The following is an 18013-nucleotide window of genomic DNA, read 5'->3' as shown; positions in this document are numbered from 1 at the left end:
TTCCGGGTCAACCGCCCCAGCACTGCTACCCCGAGGCTCCGCCCCCTTCAGGGCCGCGTGCCCTGCGCCAAGATGGCGCCAGGCGCTTCTGCTCTGGGGGAAGTGAGCTCACGCTACTCCGGAAGGGAAGGCGGGGAAAGAGCAGGGGGGTGGGTGACCCGCGGTGGGGTTGTGGGTGGGGCGGCGGCTGCAGCTGTGCCATTCGCGTTTGGGGCTGGAGAGAGGGTGAGAAGCTCGCCGGCCCCTGGGAGCCCAGTCGAGGTCCCAGGGCCGGAGGGGTTGGAGGAAGTCACTCCGAGAGGCTCGCCACGGGCCGAACGAGAGACGGCCCTGGGAGCCGGCGTCCCGCCCCCGGCGGCCTCCTTCCCGGTCCCTCCTCCTGGGCTGCGCGCGGGCGGCCGCAGCTCTGTCTCGGGGGCTGCGGCGGGAACCGTCGAGCGGGCTGGACGAAACCCTCCCGCAGAGGACCCGCTGGAGGAGAAGAGGGAGCGCGGTGGGTCAGGCCGTCAGCTCAGAGGTCAGGCCTCGGGTCGCGCTCCGTGGTCCTCCGTCCTTCGCCCCGCCGTCTTGGCTCGAGTCCGCGCCCTCCCCACGCTGCTCCAGCTTTTGAGTATGCCACCAAACCCTCTGGCAGGGTGAGCTTTTTTCCTCCTAGCTTTTGCCGGGAGGGAGATACATATTTAAAGGATCTCCGTCCTCATTGCCACCCCTGCCCTCTTAAAAGTTTGCCTTCGGTAGGAATGCCTGTATTCCTTCCCTGGACCATTTGACGATTCCCACTCCAGCCGCGGCCTGATTTAGTAACCGGAATCACCTTCGGATCGAATCTTAAGAATTAATCACCTACAAAACTACTCTGCGGAGTTGTTCTCTCCCGCGCAAGAAGGGCAAATGGACTTTGGCGTTAAGATGCAGGGGGGTGAACCCGTGTCGACAATGAAAGTGTCAGAGAGTGAAGGCAAGCTGGAGGGCCTGGCCGCCGCGGTGACCCCGAACAAGAACAGCGGCAACAGCAGCTGCGGGGGTGGAGGCGGCGGCGGCGGCGGCCGCGGTGGCGGTGCGAAGGGCTGGCAGTACAGGTACGGCACTTTCTTCAGGGTGATTTCCTCAGGTGGGGTAAGTATGCTGGAGTCTGCATTTGTGCAGTTGTTGAAAGGTGAAGTTACCCACTGACTTCCAGAAGCAGCCTCTCAGTTGGACCCGGGACCTCCTCTTTCATTAGCAAGATTTTCTTTCATTCATTCATTCATTCATTCATTCATTCGTCCATTCAACAGGTATTTATTGAAGGCCTTTTGGAGAACACATAAATGTATCCCTGAAGTTCCTCCAGCATCCCTAGAGTTAATCCCTCCTCTGATTTAATTTTTCTGCACTCACTTCTGTTTTTGCTCGCGTTGTAATTTGTTTACAGGCCTGCCTGCTCTGCAGGACCGAGGGCAGGAACTGCTTAACTCAGCTCTCTCCAGAGACTAGCAAATGCTAGGTGCTCAAAACATTTGTCAAGGGATTGAATGGAATCGTTACATAAGATTCTTGCCTCAGTTTGTGACTTAGAAGGGGAGGTATACATAAATAATTGGAATACAGGGGCAAGGGTGCAGATGCTCCTGCCTCTCCTGCTCTAGACCAGTGAGCCTGAAGATGTTTCCGTTTGAGTTGGTCAGGCCATTTACAAGCTCTGTCTGGCTGAGAAATTCTTTTTTTTTTTTTTTTTTTTTTAAAGATTTTATTTATTTATTTGAGAGAGAGAATGAGACAGAGAGAGAGCATGAGATGGGGGAGGGTCAGAGGGAGAAGCAGACTCCCCGCCGAGCAGGGAGCCCGATGCGGGACTCGATCCAGGGACTCCAGGATCATGACCCGAGCCGAAGGCAGTCGCTTAACCAACTGAGCCACCCAGGCGCCCCTGGCTGAGAAATTCTACATTTGTTAATTTTTATCAATACGAAGAAAAAATTTAAGGAATAGGAAGAGTGCTGGAGAAGCAATGTTGGTTTTGTTTTTGTTTTTGTTTTTGATATGTAAAGTAGAGAGCTATATAATCATCCAGAATCTTTTTAATTGAGATATACTTGACATGTAACTTAATTATATTCACATGTACAACATAATGATTCCATATTTGAGTGTCTTTTGGAAATGATCACAGTACGTCTAGTGAACATCCATCACTGTATATAGTTACAATATATTTTTTAAGGATTTATTCATTTATTTATTTTAGAGAGAGAGTGAGAGAGCACGCGTGCCCGTGCAAGAGGGCACCAGCACCAGGCATGCAAAGGCAGGGGCAGAGGGAGAGGGAGAGAATTTCAAGTAGACTCCCTGTGTGAAGTCCAACTTGAGGCTCAATATCACCACCCTGACATCCCAACCAGAGCTGAAATCAAGAGTCGGTCACCTAACCAAGTGAGCTGAGGCACCCCAGTAGTTACAGTATTTTTTTTTTTTTAAAGATTTTTATTTATTTATTGAGAGAGAGAGAGAGCATGAGAGAGAGGAGGGTCAGAGAGAGAAGCAGACCCCCCGCCGAGCAGGGAGCCCGATGCGGGACTCGATCCCGGGACTCCAGGATCATGACCCGAGCCAAAGGCAGTCGCCCAACCAACTGAGCCACCCAGGCGCCCCCAGTATTTTTTTTTTATTTCGATGAGAACTTACAAGATTTCTAAGCACTTAAAAATACACAATATAGTATCATTTATTATAGTCACCATGCTGTGCATTACATCCCCAGGACTTATTTTGTAACTGGAAGCTTGTACCTTTTGATCACTTTCACCTAGTTCATAGCCCAACACTCCACCCCACACTTCCTCTCTGGCAGCCACGGATCTGTCTCTGTATCTATGAGTTTGTTTTTATTTTGTTTTGTTTTTTTAGATTCCACATATAAGTGAGACCATACAGTATTTGCTTGTCTTTGTCTAACTTATTTCATTTAACATAATGCCCTCAAGGTCCATCCATGTTGCAAATGGCAAGATTTCCCTTTTTTTGTGGCTGAGTAATACTCCATTTTATATACCACATTTTCTTTATTTGTTCATCTGTTGATGGACACTTAGGTTGCTTCCATGTCTTGGCTATTGTAAATAATGCATTGAACATGGGAGTGCAGATAATCTTTTCAAGTTAATGTTTTTTTTGTTTTGTTTTGTTTTTCCAGATAGATACCCAGAAATAGAATGGCTAGATCACCAGAATCTTAAGAATGAATGAAATCAGGCTATTTCATGGTATTGAAACTAAAGGAATGAATTGTTAAGTTTTGGTTAATTGACTGCCCGTGTATCTAATTCTAGTCCTTTTCAGCCCTGTGCTGTTTGTAGTTGTGAAATCTGAAAGGGATTAAAGCCAAGATTTTGTGAAGGATGTATATTTATCATGAATAGTATCCATATATGTGAAAAATGCGTGACTATATTAGCATACAGAAATGAAGTGTAGAAAATTATAACTTTTTATTGGTAAGTGATAATAGGACAAGAAAGTATATTTAGTTATTGTGAGATGTTTAGGCATCAGCATGATCTTTTTTTTTTTTTGGTGCCTTAAGACTAACCATATAACATTATCAGTTACTTGGTAGGGATATTTTGATATGACTTAAGGAAGCAAAATAAAGTAATATTCCAATTCAGAAGTCAGTCTTCTGATATCCTCAACTTTTTGAAACCCAGTCTCAAATGAATTGAAAAGTGAAACAGGTTTCTTAGTCCTGGAGAGAGTTGTCATAAAACCATGCACTTTACTCTTGTACTTTGATTCAGAATTGTATTGTCCCTTATTTAGGGTATTATTTAATGGTTATGTAATTTTCAAACTAGAATCTGTTGGAAGCACAAGTGAAAAAGGTTATCACGGGAAATATACCAGCGAAAATGGCAACTGACAATGTAGGATAGTCCAAGAAGATTTGAAAAATTAACATGCAGACTCAGCTATATTACTTCCTAGTACAATAATCAGTCACAATGACCTAAGTCATCCAGGAAAGCACACTATGTTTAAGAAGATACCATATGATACAGTGGTGAACAATTTCAAAGGAAATAGCTGAAAGAAAAGAAGCTTAAATATCTGGAAAATGCAGTTATGTCAAACTCTTCCCCATGGGTGCAGATATATAATGTATTACTGCATTTACATACTGACATATTTTTATTTTAATGAGGTTTGTCCAAGGCTAATCCTTCAACCTAGCCCCCAATCTAATTTGTCCCTTTGTCCTCTAGGACATTGATCAAGCAGTTTTCTTCACTGTCCTGTGTTGCTCGCTCCTGGCTGCTTCCCTTGAGACTCAGTCTCTAGACTTTAAAAACAACAACAATAATAAAACCCAACCTAATCCTTTCCTCTTGAAAGTCATTTACACTCAGCTGCCTCCTTTTCCTTAATCCTCATTTATTGCTCAACTCAAGACAGTTGGCTCTATCCTCACCAAGGATATGAGTGAAAAGGTTGAATCGTTTTAGATTCGTATTCCCATTTATTTCTCTGTAAGTCTATTTGTTACAACTCTTTTCTTGATGGGTTTGTCTTTTTTTTTTTTAAGATATTATTTTTAAGCAATCTCTATACCCAGCGTTGTGCTGTAACTCAAAACCCCTGAGATCAAGAGTTGCATGCTCCACTTGACTGAGCCAGCCAGGCACCCCTCTTTTCTTGACTTTATTACTTTCTTTTGGTTTCTCCTTTATCCCTCTGACTGTTACTTTCTCAGTATCTTTGGTTGGCTCTTTTCCTTAAAAAGCTGGTGTGATATTTCATCATCATCTTAAGCTGCATGTTTTCTGTCTATCTCATTCTCTTCCATGGCCTCAGCTATTTCTGGAACTTGGGAGCCAATGCATCCAACTGTCTACCTGTAATTTGCTACTATCCCATTTTAAAAATGAAAATTTTTGGTTATGTCTTATTGAGTAGTTGAAATTCAGTAAAGGCCCTATGATTCAGACCCTGGGCTTTGGCTTTGCAAACTTAGAAAATTAATTAGGGTAATGTTTTCAAGGTTTATAAATGCTGTAACGTGTATCATTACTTCATTTTTTATGGCTGCATAATATTCCATTATATGAATGTACCACACTTTGCTTATCCATTCATCCCGTTGATGGACATTTGGGTTGTTTCCGTTTTGTGGCTATTATGAATAATGCTACTTTGAACATTTGCATTCAGGTTTTCTGTGGACATGTGTTTTCATTTCTCTTGGGTGTATATCCAGGATGGAATTGCTGGTTCATATGGTAACTTTATGTTTAACTTTTTGAGGAACTGCCAGACTACTTTCTTAAAGCGGCTGCACCATTTTACATTCTTGCCAGCAGTGTATTAGGGTTTTAATTTCTTCACATCCTTGTCAGCACTTGTCTTTTTGATTTTAACTATCCTAGTGGTTTGTGAAATGGTATCTCATTGTGGCTTTGAATTGCATTTTCCTGATGTCTGATAACATTGAGTGTCGTTCCATGTACTTACTGGTCATTTGTATATCTTCTTTGGAGAAATGTCTATTCAGATCCTTTGCCCATTTTTAAGTTGGATTATTTATCTTTTTATTATAGAGTTGTAAGAGGTTTTTATGTATTCTGGATACATTTCCCTTGTCAGATAGATGATTTGCAAATCTATTCTGTGGAGTACATTTTCACTTTCTTGATGATATTGTTTACATCACAAAAGCTTTTAATTTTCATGAAACCCAATCAGTTTTTTTTATTTTTTTGCTTATACTTGGTGTCACATCTAAGAAACCATTGCCAAGTCCAGGACTGCAAAGGTTAATGCATTTGTTTTTGTCTAAGAGTTTATATTAGCACTTACATTTAGGTCTCTGATCCATTTTGAGTTACTTTTTTTTATGATTAATTATATATATATATTTTTTGTGAAGTGTCTGCTTATATGTTTTATTCATTTTTCTATTAATTTTTTCTTAGTATTTTTCTTGTTAATATACTTGAAGTATATTTTTAAAATATTACATGTCAGTTAATATTTTTAATTTTTAATACCAATAGTACTTTAAAGATATTTTGTTGCCTTTTTTTTTTTTAAACAGGTAAAAGAGTATAAGAAATGCTTACCTTACATACTTGTCCCACTTGCCCAGTTTCCCTCCCTGGAGTCACTATCTTTTATTTATCTTTTTAAATACTGATTTCTTCACTGTAGTTCCAGAGAAACTTATATTAGTTCTTTATATAATGAATATATACAACATATTTTAATTTTGTACAGTTAAATTATTTGCTAAACTTGGTAAAAAGATTTTCCTAGCTGTGTTTTAATTTTTACATGTTTTCAGGCATATGGAAAACTTTTATCAGTCGGAACTCTTATACCTTTTTTTCCTCTCACTTCAAATTATAGAAAGTTATATAGTTTTTAATTTTTTTAAAGTACTTTCCATGCCCAATGTGGGGCTTGTACTCACAACCCCGAGATCAAGGGTTGCATGTTCCACCAACTGAGCCTGTCAGGCGCCCCTAGAAAGTTTTTTTTTTTTTTAAGATTTTTATTTATTTAAGAGAGAGCGCATGCGTGCATTCATAAGCAAGTGTGGGGAAGGGCAGAGAGGGGGAGAGGGAGAAGCAGACTCCTGGATGAGCAGGGAACCCGATGCGGGGCTCGATCCCAGGACCCTGGGATCATGACCTGAGCCAAAGGCAGATGCTTAACCAACTGAGCCACCCAGCTGTCCGAAAGTTATGTTTTTAATAAATATTTATTTTCGTGTAGTTTTAAAATGATTTGGTAACTATATATTTATTTTGAATTTATTTTGAAATATGTGAGATAGTGTATTATCTACTTTTGTGTTACAAATTGCCCCAAAATTTAGTGTGTTGAAACAGCAACATTTTTTATCCCACAGTGTTGTGAAGTGTAGGTGGGTCCACTGGTTTTGGGTCTTTCAGAAGGCTACAGTCATCTTGAGGCTCAACTGGGAAGAATTCACTTCCTGGCTCACTCGTGGCTCTTGGCACAATACAGTTCTCTTGACCTGTTGGACAAAGACCTCAGTTCTTTATAAACTGACTGCCAGTGGCGTCCTTTGGTTCCTGGCTGCATGGCCTCTCCACAGAGCGTCTTACTACTTGGCAGCATGTTTCATCAGAGTGAGGAAATGAGAAAGCAAGAGAATGCTATCAAGATGGAAGTCACAGGAGGGGGGAAAGATGGCGGAGGAGTAGGGGACCCTATTTCAACTGGTCCCTGGAATTGAGCTGGATATCTACCAGACCACTCTGAGCACCCACGAAACCAACCTGAGATGTAAGAAGATCTGGATCTTTACAAACAGAATATCGCAGGCCGTTGGTTTTGAGGTACGAAGCGGAGAGCCGTGATCCTGCGGGCAGATATCGGAGGATAAACGGCGGCGGGAGGGTGCCTGGACGTGGGAATCCTACACCACCGGTGAGTGACAGCCTCGCGCGCTGCGGACGGGCACAGACTCACAGACCGGTAGTGTCGGGAAAGAACTTTAGGGCAGCACCCCGGGTGGAAAACCAGACCGGCGGGGTCACGTGCACGGGAACCACAGCCACCCGGACAGAAACCGGAGCGATGGTTGCGCGCACGGGAACTGCAGCCTCCCAGACGGAAACCCGGTGCGCCGGGGTTGCGCCGGTGAACTGCAACCCCCGGGGTGGAAACCCCAAGCGGCGGAGTCCCGCGCGCGCGAATTGGGGGCGGCTGGCGGTTTTAGAAGCACAAGGGGCAGAGACGTGCCCCGACCTGGAGGCAGGACTGGGAGCGCTGCGGAGGGGCGCACAACCCAGGACGCTGCAGTTTATAGCAGCACGGACAGAAACGGAGACAGTGTGGCCTGGAGAGCTCACTGAAGAACAGACTGAGGTCTCTCTGCTCTGAGGCAGAGGGTTGGAAACGGTCTCTTCTGCTCTGACTCGCGGAAGAGACACGGAAAGCCGCCAGGGAAAGGCGCCAGAGAACAAAAGCCCCAAAGACTGATTCCCACTGAGCCCATCCCCCGCCACAGGGGCGCAGGGCAACTCCGCCCAAACAGGGTTGCCTGAGTAACAGCGCGGCAGGCCCCTCCCACAGAAGACAGGCTGGGAAAACAAGAGGCCAGCAACCCTAAGGTCCCAAGAAAACAGGTGCATCTTGCTTGGGTTCTGGTCAATAGTTTGGACTCTATACATTCCCTCAAACACCCATCAACAGAATGACTAGGAGGAGGAGCCCCCAAAACAGAAAAGACTCAGAGATTATGACTTATGCTGGAGATTTACAAATGGATGCAGATATAACCAAGATGTCGGAGATGGAATTCAGGCTAGCAATTGTGAAGACAATGGCTAGAATGGAGAAATCAATTAATGGCAACATAGAGTCTCTAAGGGCAGAAATAAAAGGTGAATTGGCAGAACTTAAAAATGCTATCAATGAGATCCAATCCAATCTAGATAATCTAACAGCTAGGGTAACTGAGACAGAAGAGAGAATAAGCGATCTGGAAGACAATATAATAGATAAAAAGGGAAAAGAGGAGGCCAGGGAAAAACAACTCAGAATCCATGAAAATAGAATCAGAGAAATAAGTGACACCATGAGGCGTTCCAATGTCAGAATAATTGGAATCCTGGAGGGAGTGGAGAGAGAGAGAGGGCTAGAAGATGTATTTGAGCAAATCGTAGCTGAGAACTTCCCTAATCTGGGGAATGAAACAAATATTCGAGTCCTAGAGGCAGAGAGGACCCCTCCTAAGATCAAGGAAAACAGGCCAACACCCTGGCATGTAATAGTAAAACTTGCAAATCTTAGAACCAAGGAAACCATCTTAAGGGCAGTTAGGGGGAAGAGATTCCTTACGTACAGAGGGAGGAACATCAGAATAACGTCAGACCTATCCACAGAGACCTGGCAAGCCAGAAAGGCCTGGCAAGACATATTCAGGGTACTAAATGAGAAGAACATGCAGCCAAGAATACTTTATCCAGCAAGGCTTTCATTTAGAATGGATGGAGAGATGCAGAGCTTCCACGACCGGCAGAAATTGAAAGAATATGTGACCACTAAGCCGGCCCTGCAAGAAATATTAAGGGGGGTTCTATAAAAGGAGAAAGACCCCAAGAGTGATCTACAACAGAAATTTACAGGGACAATCTATAAAAACAACGTCTTCACAGGCAACATGATGACAATTCATATCTTTCAATAATCACTCTCAACGTGAATGGCCTAAACGCTCCCATAAAACGGCACAGGGTTGCAGATTGGATAAAAAGACAGGACCCATCCATATGCTGTCTACAAGAGACTCATTTTGAACCTAAAGATACATCCAGACTGAAAGTGAAGGGATGGAGATCCATCTTCCATGCCAGCGGACCTCAAAAGAAAGCTGGGGTAGCAATTCTTATATCAGACAAATTAGATTTTAAACTAAAGTCCGTAATAAGAGACACAGAAGGACACTATATCATTCTTAAAGGGTCTATCCAACAAGAAGATCTAACAATTGTAAATATCTATGCCCCCAACATGGGAGCAGCCATCTACATAAGCCAACTGTTAACCAAAATAAAGAGTCATATTGATAACAATACGTTAATTGTAGGAGACCTCAATACTCCACTCTCAGCAATGGACAGGTCATCTAAGCAGAAAATCAACAAGGAAACAAGAGCTTTGAATGATACATTGGACCAGATGGACCTCATAGATATTTACAGAACATTCCACCCTAAAACAACAGAATACTCATTCTTCTCGAGCACGTGTGGAACTTTCTCCAGAATAGACCATATACTGGGTCACAAATCAGGTCTCAACTGATACCAAAAGATTGAGATTATTCCCTGCATGTTCTCAGACCACAATGCTCTAAAACTGGAACTCAATCACAAGAAAAAATTTGGCAGAAATTCAAACACTTGGAAGCTAAAGACCACTCTGCTCAAGAATGTTTGGGTCAACCAAGAAATCAAAGAAGAGCTTAAACAATTCATAGAAATCAGTGAGAACGAAAATACATCGGTCCAAAACCTATGAGATACTGCAAAGGCGGTCCTAAGGGGGAAATACATAGCCATCCAAGCCTCACTCAAAAAAATAGAAAAATCCCAAATTCACCAACTAACTCTACACCTTAAAGAACTAGAGAAAAAGCAACAAACGACGCCTAAGCCATGCATCAGAAGAAATAATTAAAATTAGAGCAGAAATTAATGAATTAGAAACCAGAAACACAGTAGATCAGATCAACGAAACTAGAAGTTGGTTCTTTGAAAGAATTAATAAGATCGATAAACCACTGGCCAGACTTATCCAAAAGAAGAGAGAAAGGACCCAAACTAATAAAATTATGAATGAAAGGGGAGAGATCACGACTAACACCAAGGAAATAGAAACAATTATTAGAAATTATTATCAACAACTATATGCCAATAAACTGAGCAATCTGGATGAAATGGAGGCCTTCCTGGAAACCTATAAGCTGCCAAGACTGAAACAGGAAGAAATTGACAACCTGAATAGGCCAATAACCAGTAATGAGATTGAAGCAGTGATCAAAAACTTCCCCAAAAACAAGAGTCCAGGGCCTGATGGATTCCCTGGGGACTTCTACCAAACATTCAAAGAAGAAATAATACCTATTCTACTGAAGCTGTTTCAAAAAATAGAAACAGAAGGAAAACTTCCAAACTCATTCTATGAGGCCAGCATTACCTTAATCCCCAAACCAGGCAAAGACCCCATCAAAAAGGAGAATTTCAGACCGATATCCCTGATGAATATGGATTCCAAAATCCCCAACAAAATCCTAACTAATAGGACCCAACAATACATTAAAAGGATCATCCACCACGACCAAGTGGGATTTATCCCCGGGATGCAAGGGTGGTTCAACATTCGCAAATCAATCAGTGTGATAGAACACAATAAGAAGAGGGAGAAGAGGGACGCCTGGGTGGCTCAGTCGGTTAAGCGGCTGCCTTTGGCCCAGGTCATGATCCCAGGGTCCTGGGATCGAGTCCCACATGGGGCTCCTTGCTCAGCAGGGAGCGTGCTTCTCCCTCTCTCTCCCTCTGCTTGTGCTGTCAAATAAATAAAAAAAATCTTTAAAAAAAAAAAAAGATGAGGGAGAAGAACCATATGGTCCTCTCAATTGATGCAGAAAAAGCATTTGACAAAATACAACATCCTTTCCTGATTAAAACTCTCCAGAGTATAGGGATAGAGGGAACATTCCTCAAGCTCATAAAATCCATCTATGAAAAACCCACAGCAAATATCATCCTCAATGGGGAAAAGCTGAGAGCCTTTCCCTTAAGATCAGGAACACGTCAAGGGTGCCCACTCTCACCACTGTTGTTCAACATAGTACTAGAAGTCCTAGCAACAGCAATCAGACAACAAAAAGAAATAAAAGGTATTCAAATTGGCAAAGAAGAAGTCAAACTCTCTCTTTTTGCAGACGACATGATACTTTATGTGGAAAACTCAAAAGACTCAACCCCCAAATTACTAGAACTCATCCAGCAATTCAGTAATGTGGCAGGATACAAAATCAATGCACAGAAATCAGTTGCTTTCTTATACACTAACAACGCAACTGTAGAAAGAGAAATTAGAGAAACGATTCCATTTACAATAGCACCAAAAACCATAAGATACCTCGGAATAAACCTAACCAAAGAGGTAAAGGGTCTATACTCTAGGAACTACAAAACACTCATGAAAGAAATTGAAGGAGACACAAAAAGATGGAAAAATATTCCATGCTCATGGATCGGAAGAATAAACATTGTTAAAATGTCTATGCTACCCAGAGCAATCTATACCTTCAATGCCATCCCGATCCAAATTCCAATGACATTTTTCAAAGTGCTGGAACAAACAATCCTAAAATGTGTATGGAATCAGAAAAGACCCCGAATCGCCAAGGAGATGTTGAAAAAGAAAAACAAAGCTGGGGGCATCACGTTGCCCGATTTCAAGCTATATTACAAATCAGTGATCACCAAGACAGCATGGTACTGGCACAAAAACAGACATACAGACCAAGGGAACAGAATAGAGAACCCAAATATGGACCCTCAACTCTATGGTCAAATAATCTTTGACAAAGCAGGAAAAAACATGCAATGGAAAAAAGACAGTCTCTTCAATAAATGGTGCTGGGAAAATTGGACAGCCACATGCAGAAGAATGAAACTCGACCATTCTCTAACACCATTCACAAAGATAAACTCAAAGTGCATGAAAGACCTCAATGTGAGACAGGAATCCATCAAAATCCTAGAGGAGAACATAGGCAGTAACCTCTTTGACATCAGCCACAGCAACTTCTTTCAAGATACATCTCCAAAAGCTCGTGAAACAAGCAAAAATGAACTTTTGGGACTTCATCAAGATAAAAAGCTTCTGCACAGCAAAGGAAACAGTCAACAAAACAAAGAGGCAACCCACAGGATGGGAGAAGATATTTGCAAATGACACTACAGATAAAGGGCTGGTATCCAAGATCTATAAAGAACTTCTCAAACTCAACACCCAAAAAACAAATAATCAAGTCAAAAAGTGGGCAGAAGAGATGAACAGACACTTCTCTGAAGAAGACATACAAATGGCTAACAGACACATGAAAAAATGTTCATCATCATTAGCCATCAGGGAAATCCAAATCAAAACCACACTGAGATACCACCTTACACCAGTTAGAATGGCAAAAATGGACAGGGAAAGAAACAAGAAATGTTGGAGAGGTTGTGGAGAAAGGGGAACCCTCTTATACTGTTGGTGGGAATGCAAGTTGGTACAGCCACTTTGGAAAACAGTGTGGAGGTTCCTCAAAAATTTAAAAATAGAGCTACCCTATGACCCAGCAATTGCACTACTGGGTATTTACCCCAAAGACACAGATGTAGTGAAAAGAAGGGCCATATGCACCCCAATGTTCATAGCAGCAATGTCCGCAATAGCCAAACTGTGGAAAGAGCCGAGATGCCCTTCAACAGATGAATGGATAAAGAAGATGTGGTCCATATATACAATGGAATATTACTCAGCCATCAGAAAAGATGAATACCCAACTTTTACATCAACATGGATGGGACTGGAGGAGATTATGCTAAGTGAAATAAGTCAAGCAGAGAAAGTCAATTATCATATGGTTTCACTTATTTGTGGAACATAAGGAATAACATGGAGGACATTAGGAGAAGGAAGGGAGAAATGGGCGGGGGGAGTTGGAGGGAGAGATGAACCATGAGAGACTATGGAGCTGAGAAACAAACAGGGTTTTAGAGGGGAGGGGGGATTGGTTAGCCCAGTGATGGGTATTAAGGAGGGCACGTACTGCATGGAGCACTGGGTGTTATACGAAAACAATGGATCATGGATCACTACATCAAAAACTAATGATGTGGGTGCCTGGGTGGCTCAGTTGGTTAAGCGACTGCCTTCGGCTCGGGTCATGATCCTGGAGTCCCGGGATCGAGTCCCGCATCGGGCTCCCTGCTCAGCGGGGAGTCTGCTTCTCCCTCTGACCCTCCCCCCTCTCATGTGCTCTCTCTCATTCTCTCTCTCTCAAATAAATAAATAAAATCTTTAAAAAAAAAAAAAAACTAATGATGTATTGTATGGTGACTAACATAACATAATAAAATTAAAAACTACAAAAAAAAAAAATGGAAGTCACAGTCTTTTGTAACTTAAACATGGAAGTGAAGTCCCATCACTTTTCACTATACGTTAGAAGTAAGTGATAAAGGTCAGCCTACACAAGGATGTGAAAACCAGCAGGTGGGGATCATTGGGAGCCATGCAAGAAGGTGCCTATTACAGATGTTAGTGTAAATAGACTCTAGATTGTCATCTTCTGTTGAGATAGATTTGACAAGTAGGCAGTTGGAAATTTGTTTCTAAAGCTAAGAGTTAGGGACTGAAATTGATTGTCAGGGAATAAGAGGAGCAACTAGGAGATCTGTTGCAATGACCTACATATGAGATAATACAGGGAAGGTGTTAGTAGGCTGGAAAAGAAGGAAACTGTTAGAGGAAGGTTGACAGACCTTGGTGATTGATTGGATGGAGGGTTGTAGTGAAGGAAGGAAGTAAAAATTGGCATCAGTCATCCAGGTTTGAAACTTTGAGAAATCTATAGGAGAAACAGATTATGGGGAGTCAAATGATGGATTTCGTTTTAGGTATGTTGAGCTAAAGTTGCCAGAATGTTTAAGTTGCATATCCAGCTAGACCTTAGAGATGTGGGGCATTAGGAAGGTAGATAATTGCCTTTATAGTATCCAGAATGTTTTCACTTCTGTTATCACATTTAACCCTCACAACAGCTCTTAGAGGAAAGTAGGACATTGTTATCCCCATTTTACAGTTGAAGAAAACGGAAGTCAATGAATTGGCCAGGGCTACATAGCTAGTAAGTGGAAGAACTTTTATTTCTACGTAGTTATTTGCATAGTGGTAAATAAATTCTCTAAAGGAATGAGTAATAATAATTATTTTTTTAAACATTTTATTTATTTGAGATAGAGCAAGAGAGAGCGAGCACGAGCTGTTGGTGGGCAGAAGGGGAGGGAGAAGCAGACTCCCTGCTGAGCAGAGAGCCCGATGCGGGGCTCAGTCCAGGACCCTGGATCATGACCTGAGCGAAGGCAGATGTTTAACCGACTGAGCCACCCAGGTGGTCCATTAATAATAATAATAATTATTATTATTTTTAAAGATTTTATTTATTTATTTGACAGAGAGATAACAAGAGCAGGAACACAAGCAGGAGGAGTGGGAGAGGGAGAAGCGGGCTTCCTGCCGAGCAGGGAGCCCGATGTGGGACTCGATCCCAGGACCCTGGGATCATGACCTGAGCCGAAGGCAGACGCTTAACGACTGAGCCACCCAGGCGCCCAATAATTATTATTTTTAAAAGATTTTATTGAGAGAGAGAGAGTGCATGTGCTTGCAAGTGGGGGAGGGGCAGAGAGAGACTCTCAAGCAACTCCATGCTGAGTGTGGAGCCCACGCAGGGCTCGATCCCATGACCCTGAGACCATGACCTGAGCTGAAATCAAGAATCAGATGCTTACTTAACTGACTGAGCCACGCAGGTGCCCCAAGGAATGAATTATTACTGATAAATAGTTTAGAACATGGTGGTTTCATCATTTACTAGTGTTCTAACTCATGCAGCAAATAGCCTCTACCATGTGTTAATTCCAAATTAATGTATACATTCATAACAGTGAAAAGTAAGGACTCCCAAGGCTTATTTGGGAGGAATCTGAAAAAGACTCAGAAAGAGAAGAGGGGTGCCTGGCTAGCTCAGTTTGTAGAGCATGCCATTCTTGATCTTGGTATTGTGAATTCAAACCCCACACTGGGTGTAGAGATTACTTAAAAATAAAATCTTTCAAAAAAAAAAAAAAAGAAGAGCCTCAGCTGCATTTGCAAACTATATCATGATGACCCTTTTTAAAACCAAAGCTGAGAAGTAAATTTATTAGATTAGCCTTAAATTTTCTTCTTTCCAGAGTAATTTATATTCATATGTTGTGGTCTTTGCTCACCATTTAAAAGGAAAATAGATTTCTTAATTTTGGATTGTTCCTTCCTTTTTCATAATAATAGCTTTTGGTGTTTTTTTTAAGATTTTATTTATTTATTTGACAGAGAGATAGAGCCAGAGAGCACAAGCAGAGGGAATGGCAGAGGGAGAGGGAGAAGCAGGCTCTGCACTGAGCAGGGAGCCCGATGCGGGACTGGAATCATGACTTGAGCCGAAGGCAGACGCTTAACCATCTGAGCCACCCAGGCGTCCCTCATAATAAATGTTTAAAGTTTATAAAATGTGCTTTTTTCCGTTATTTTCATATTCTTCATGTCAGCTTTTAGAAAAATTTACAAATCTGCGAATATGCCACTTGTTTATTGAAATGGACAGAAGAGAACTACCCAGAGGAGGAACTGAAAAGCAAATTGGGGTATCTAACAGGTCTGCTTTTCTTATTTTGGGCTCCATGCTGGCCAAGCACCATTAACAAACAGGCAGATCTCTTTTCCTCATTAGCAGATAGTTATGGGTTTCAGTAAATGGATAGAAGTCTACAAACGTATAGTATAAAAATAATTTTTATGCTCATACCTGGTATCTAGCACTATGAATACTCTGTTACAAGGAAAAGTACCTATTTGCAAATGGGGAAAGGAGATCTGCCTGAATATAACCTAACATTTACTGTCTTCAAGGTTTGGCCACTTATTTTGAGTTTGATTTGAAGAAGTCATGAATGTTTGCTTTTTTTCTCTGAAGGGGTTAAAGGAAAGTTGAATGTATATTTCTGTACCCTAGTTTTTGTTTTCTTCATCTGCAATTTGCTATTGATGCTAGTAAAAATAAGGGAAAGGCGACTTAGAGGCACGTAACTGAAAACTATAAAATATTGTTCCAAAAATCTAGTGAGAACTATACCAAACCTTGAGGAAAAAGATTTGGTTTATTATAGTATACTCTGATTTCTTAGTGTTTTATATTTTTGCTCTGTAGGTCTAAATACAGTCCATTTGAGTTGATATTTTACATAGAAGTTATACTGTATCAAAACTATACAAACAGGTTAATGTTAGGACATGCAAATTAGTCTTTTTAGTCCTTTTTGGATAAATTGCATAATTTAGGTTCCAGCAGAAATTGTCCATCAAATAGATCTGTGGGAAATTATGTCTTTTTAAACTCTGCTGTTTTTGCTTTTAAAAATAGTGGAGAATATTCTTGATGTAAATTATGCTATCTTGCAGAGAGGGAACATCTCTGAGAATCTGCCCTTGTACTTTTTTTTGCTTAATAAAATGATTTGTGTCCAGACTTACTCAGGTTTAAGTTAAAACCAAATTGCCTGATTAAATAGTTACATTACTGTTTTGGCATTACCATCTGGGTTTTAGAACAAGTTAGTCTGGTGGCGAAAGAAAGGATTCTCTCTTGGGTTTATTAGGTCCTGTAACAAAGCATAATTTCCCTCTCAGTGTCTCTCTATACTTGAGTTTTGTCTGCCTTTGCCATTTACTTCCGTTGCTGTTCTTGAGGTTGGTCAGAAGGGCCCTGGAGGGGAGAAACTGAAGTCTGTGGTTGCTGCTGGCCACAGCTGGAAACCCTAGTCAAAAGGATGGGAGGGAGAGAAAAAGAAAAGAAACGAGGGAAAATAGGGAAAGAAAAAGGACAGACAGAGCAAAGACTAGAGATGGGGGAAAGGGAGAAGGGGGGGGAAGGGAATGAGAATGGTAGAAATGGTGAGCTGAAATGCCACCAGTAGTTGCTTCCGAAACAGCTTTCTTATCCTTGATAGAGGCCTTTTTAAAGTGCTGCCTGAGCCTGTACCGTCAGTTCTACAAAGAAAACTTCTTTATCAGTTTTGCAGATGTTTCACATATTTATAACATAAATGAAAAGCATATATTTTTTTAAGAGTTTATTTATTTATTTGACAGAGAGAGACACAGCGAGAGAGGGAACACAAAGAGGGAGTGGGAGAGGGAGAAGCAGGCTTCCCGCCGAGGAGGGAGCCCGATGCGGGGCTCGATCCCAGGAGCTGGGATCATGACCTGAGCTGAAGGCAGACGCTTAAAGACTGAGCCACCCAGGCGCCCCTACATTGTTTTTTTTAATAATTAATATTTATAGGTACTTTAAGGAGGGAAAAAAACTTGAGTGTTTGAATTTGTTATTACTTGGATCATAAATGTGAAATTTTCCAAAGAAGAATGAACTCTTTTAGTCCAGTAATAAATGTATGAAAGCAAACATTGCTTGTTGCATCTTGTGTGGTTGTCACCTTCTTTTTTGTTTATTCAAATATGAAGGAAGAAAAATGCTTTTCTGTTTTTTCTTTTTACTTTCAATTTAGAATTAGTCCAAAGGAAGAATACATTTCTTTATACTCATTTCTTAGATTATTCTGTCACAGACAAAAATGTTACTCTAAGTGTATTTGGGAACTAAGTATGGTTTAAAACCAGAGAG

At 41.5% G+C, this 18013-nt stretch overlaps 1 protein-coding gene across 1 annotated transcript in view; it reads left to right on the top strand.

The window, feature by feature from the left end:
• Positions 1–891: 891 nt before the first annotated feature.
• The window catches only part of OSBPL11 (oxysterol binding protein like 11), a 98250-nt gene continuing 81128 nt past the window's right edge, over positions 892–18013 (top strand). Inside the window, exon 1 of the mRNA XM_032406753.1 lies at positions 892–1079. Coding sequence (XP_032262644.1) covers positions 892–1079 — 188 coding nt within the window. The remainder of the gene's footprint in view (positions 1080–18013) is intronic.

This window comes from Phoca vitulina, unplaced genomic scaffold (assembly GCF_004348235.1).
Source record: "Phoca vitulina isolate PV1807 unplaced genomic scaffold, GSC_HSeal_1.0 scaffold8, whole genome shotgun sequence".
Taxonomy (NCBI): domain Eukaryota; kingdom Metazoa; phylum Chordata; class Mammalia; order Carnivora; family Phocidae; genus Phoca; species Phoca vitulina.
Note: the sequence above shows the minus strand (reverse complement) of the source record. Positions and strands in the feature narration are given on the sequence as shown.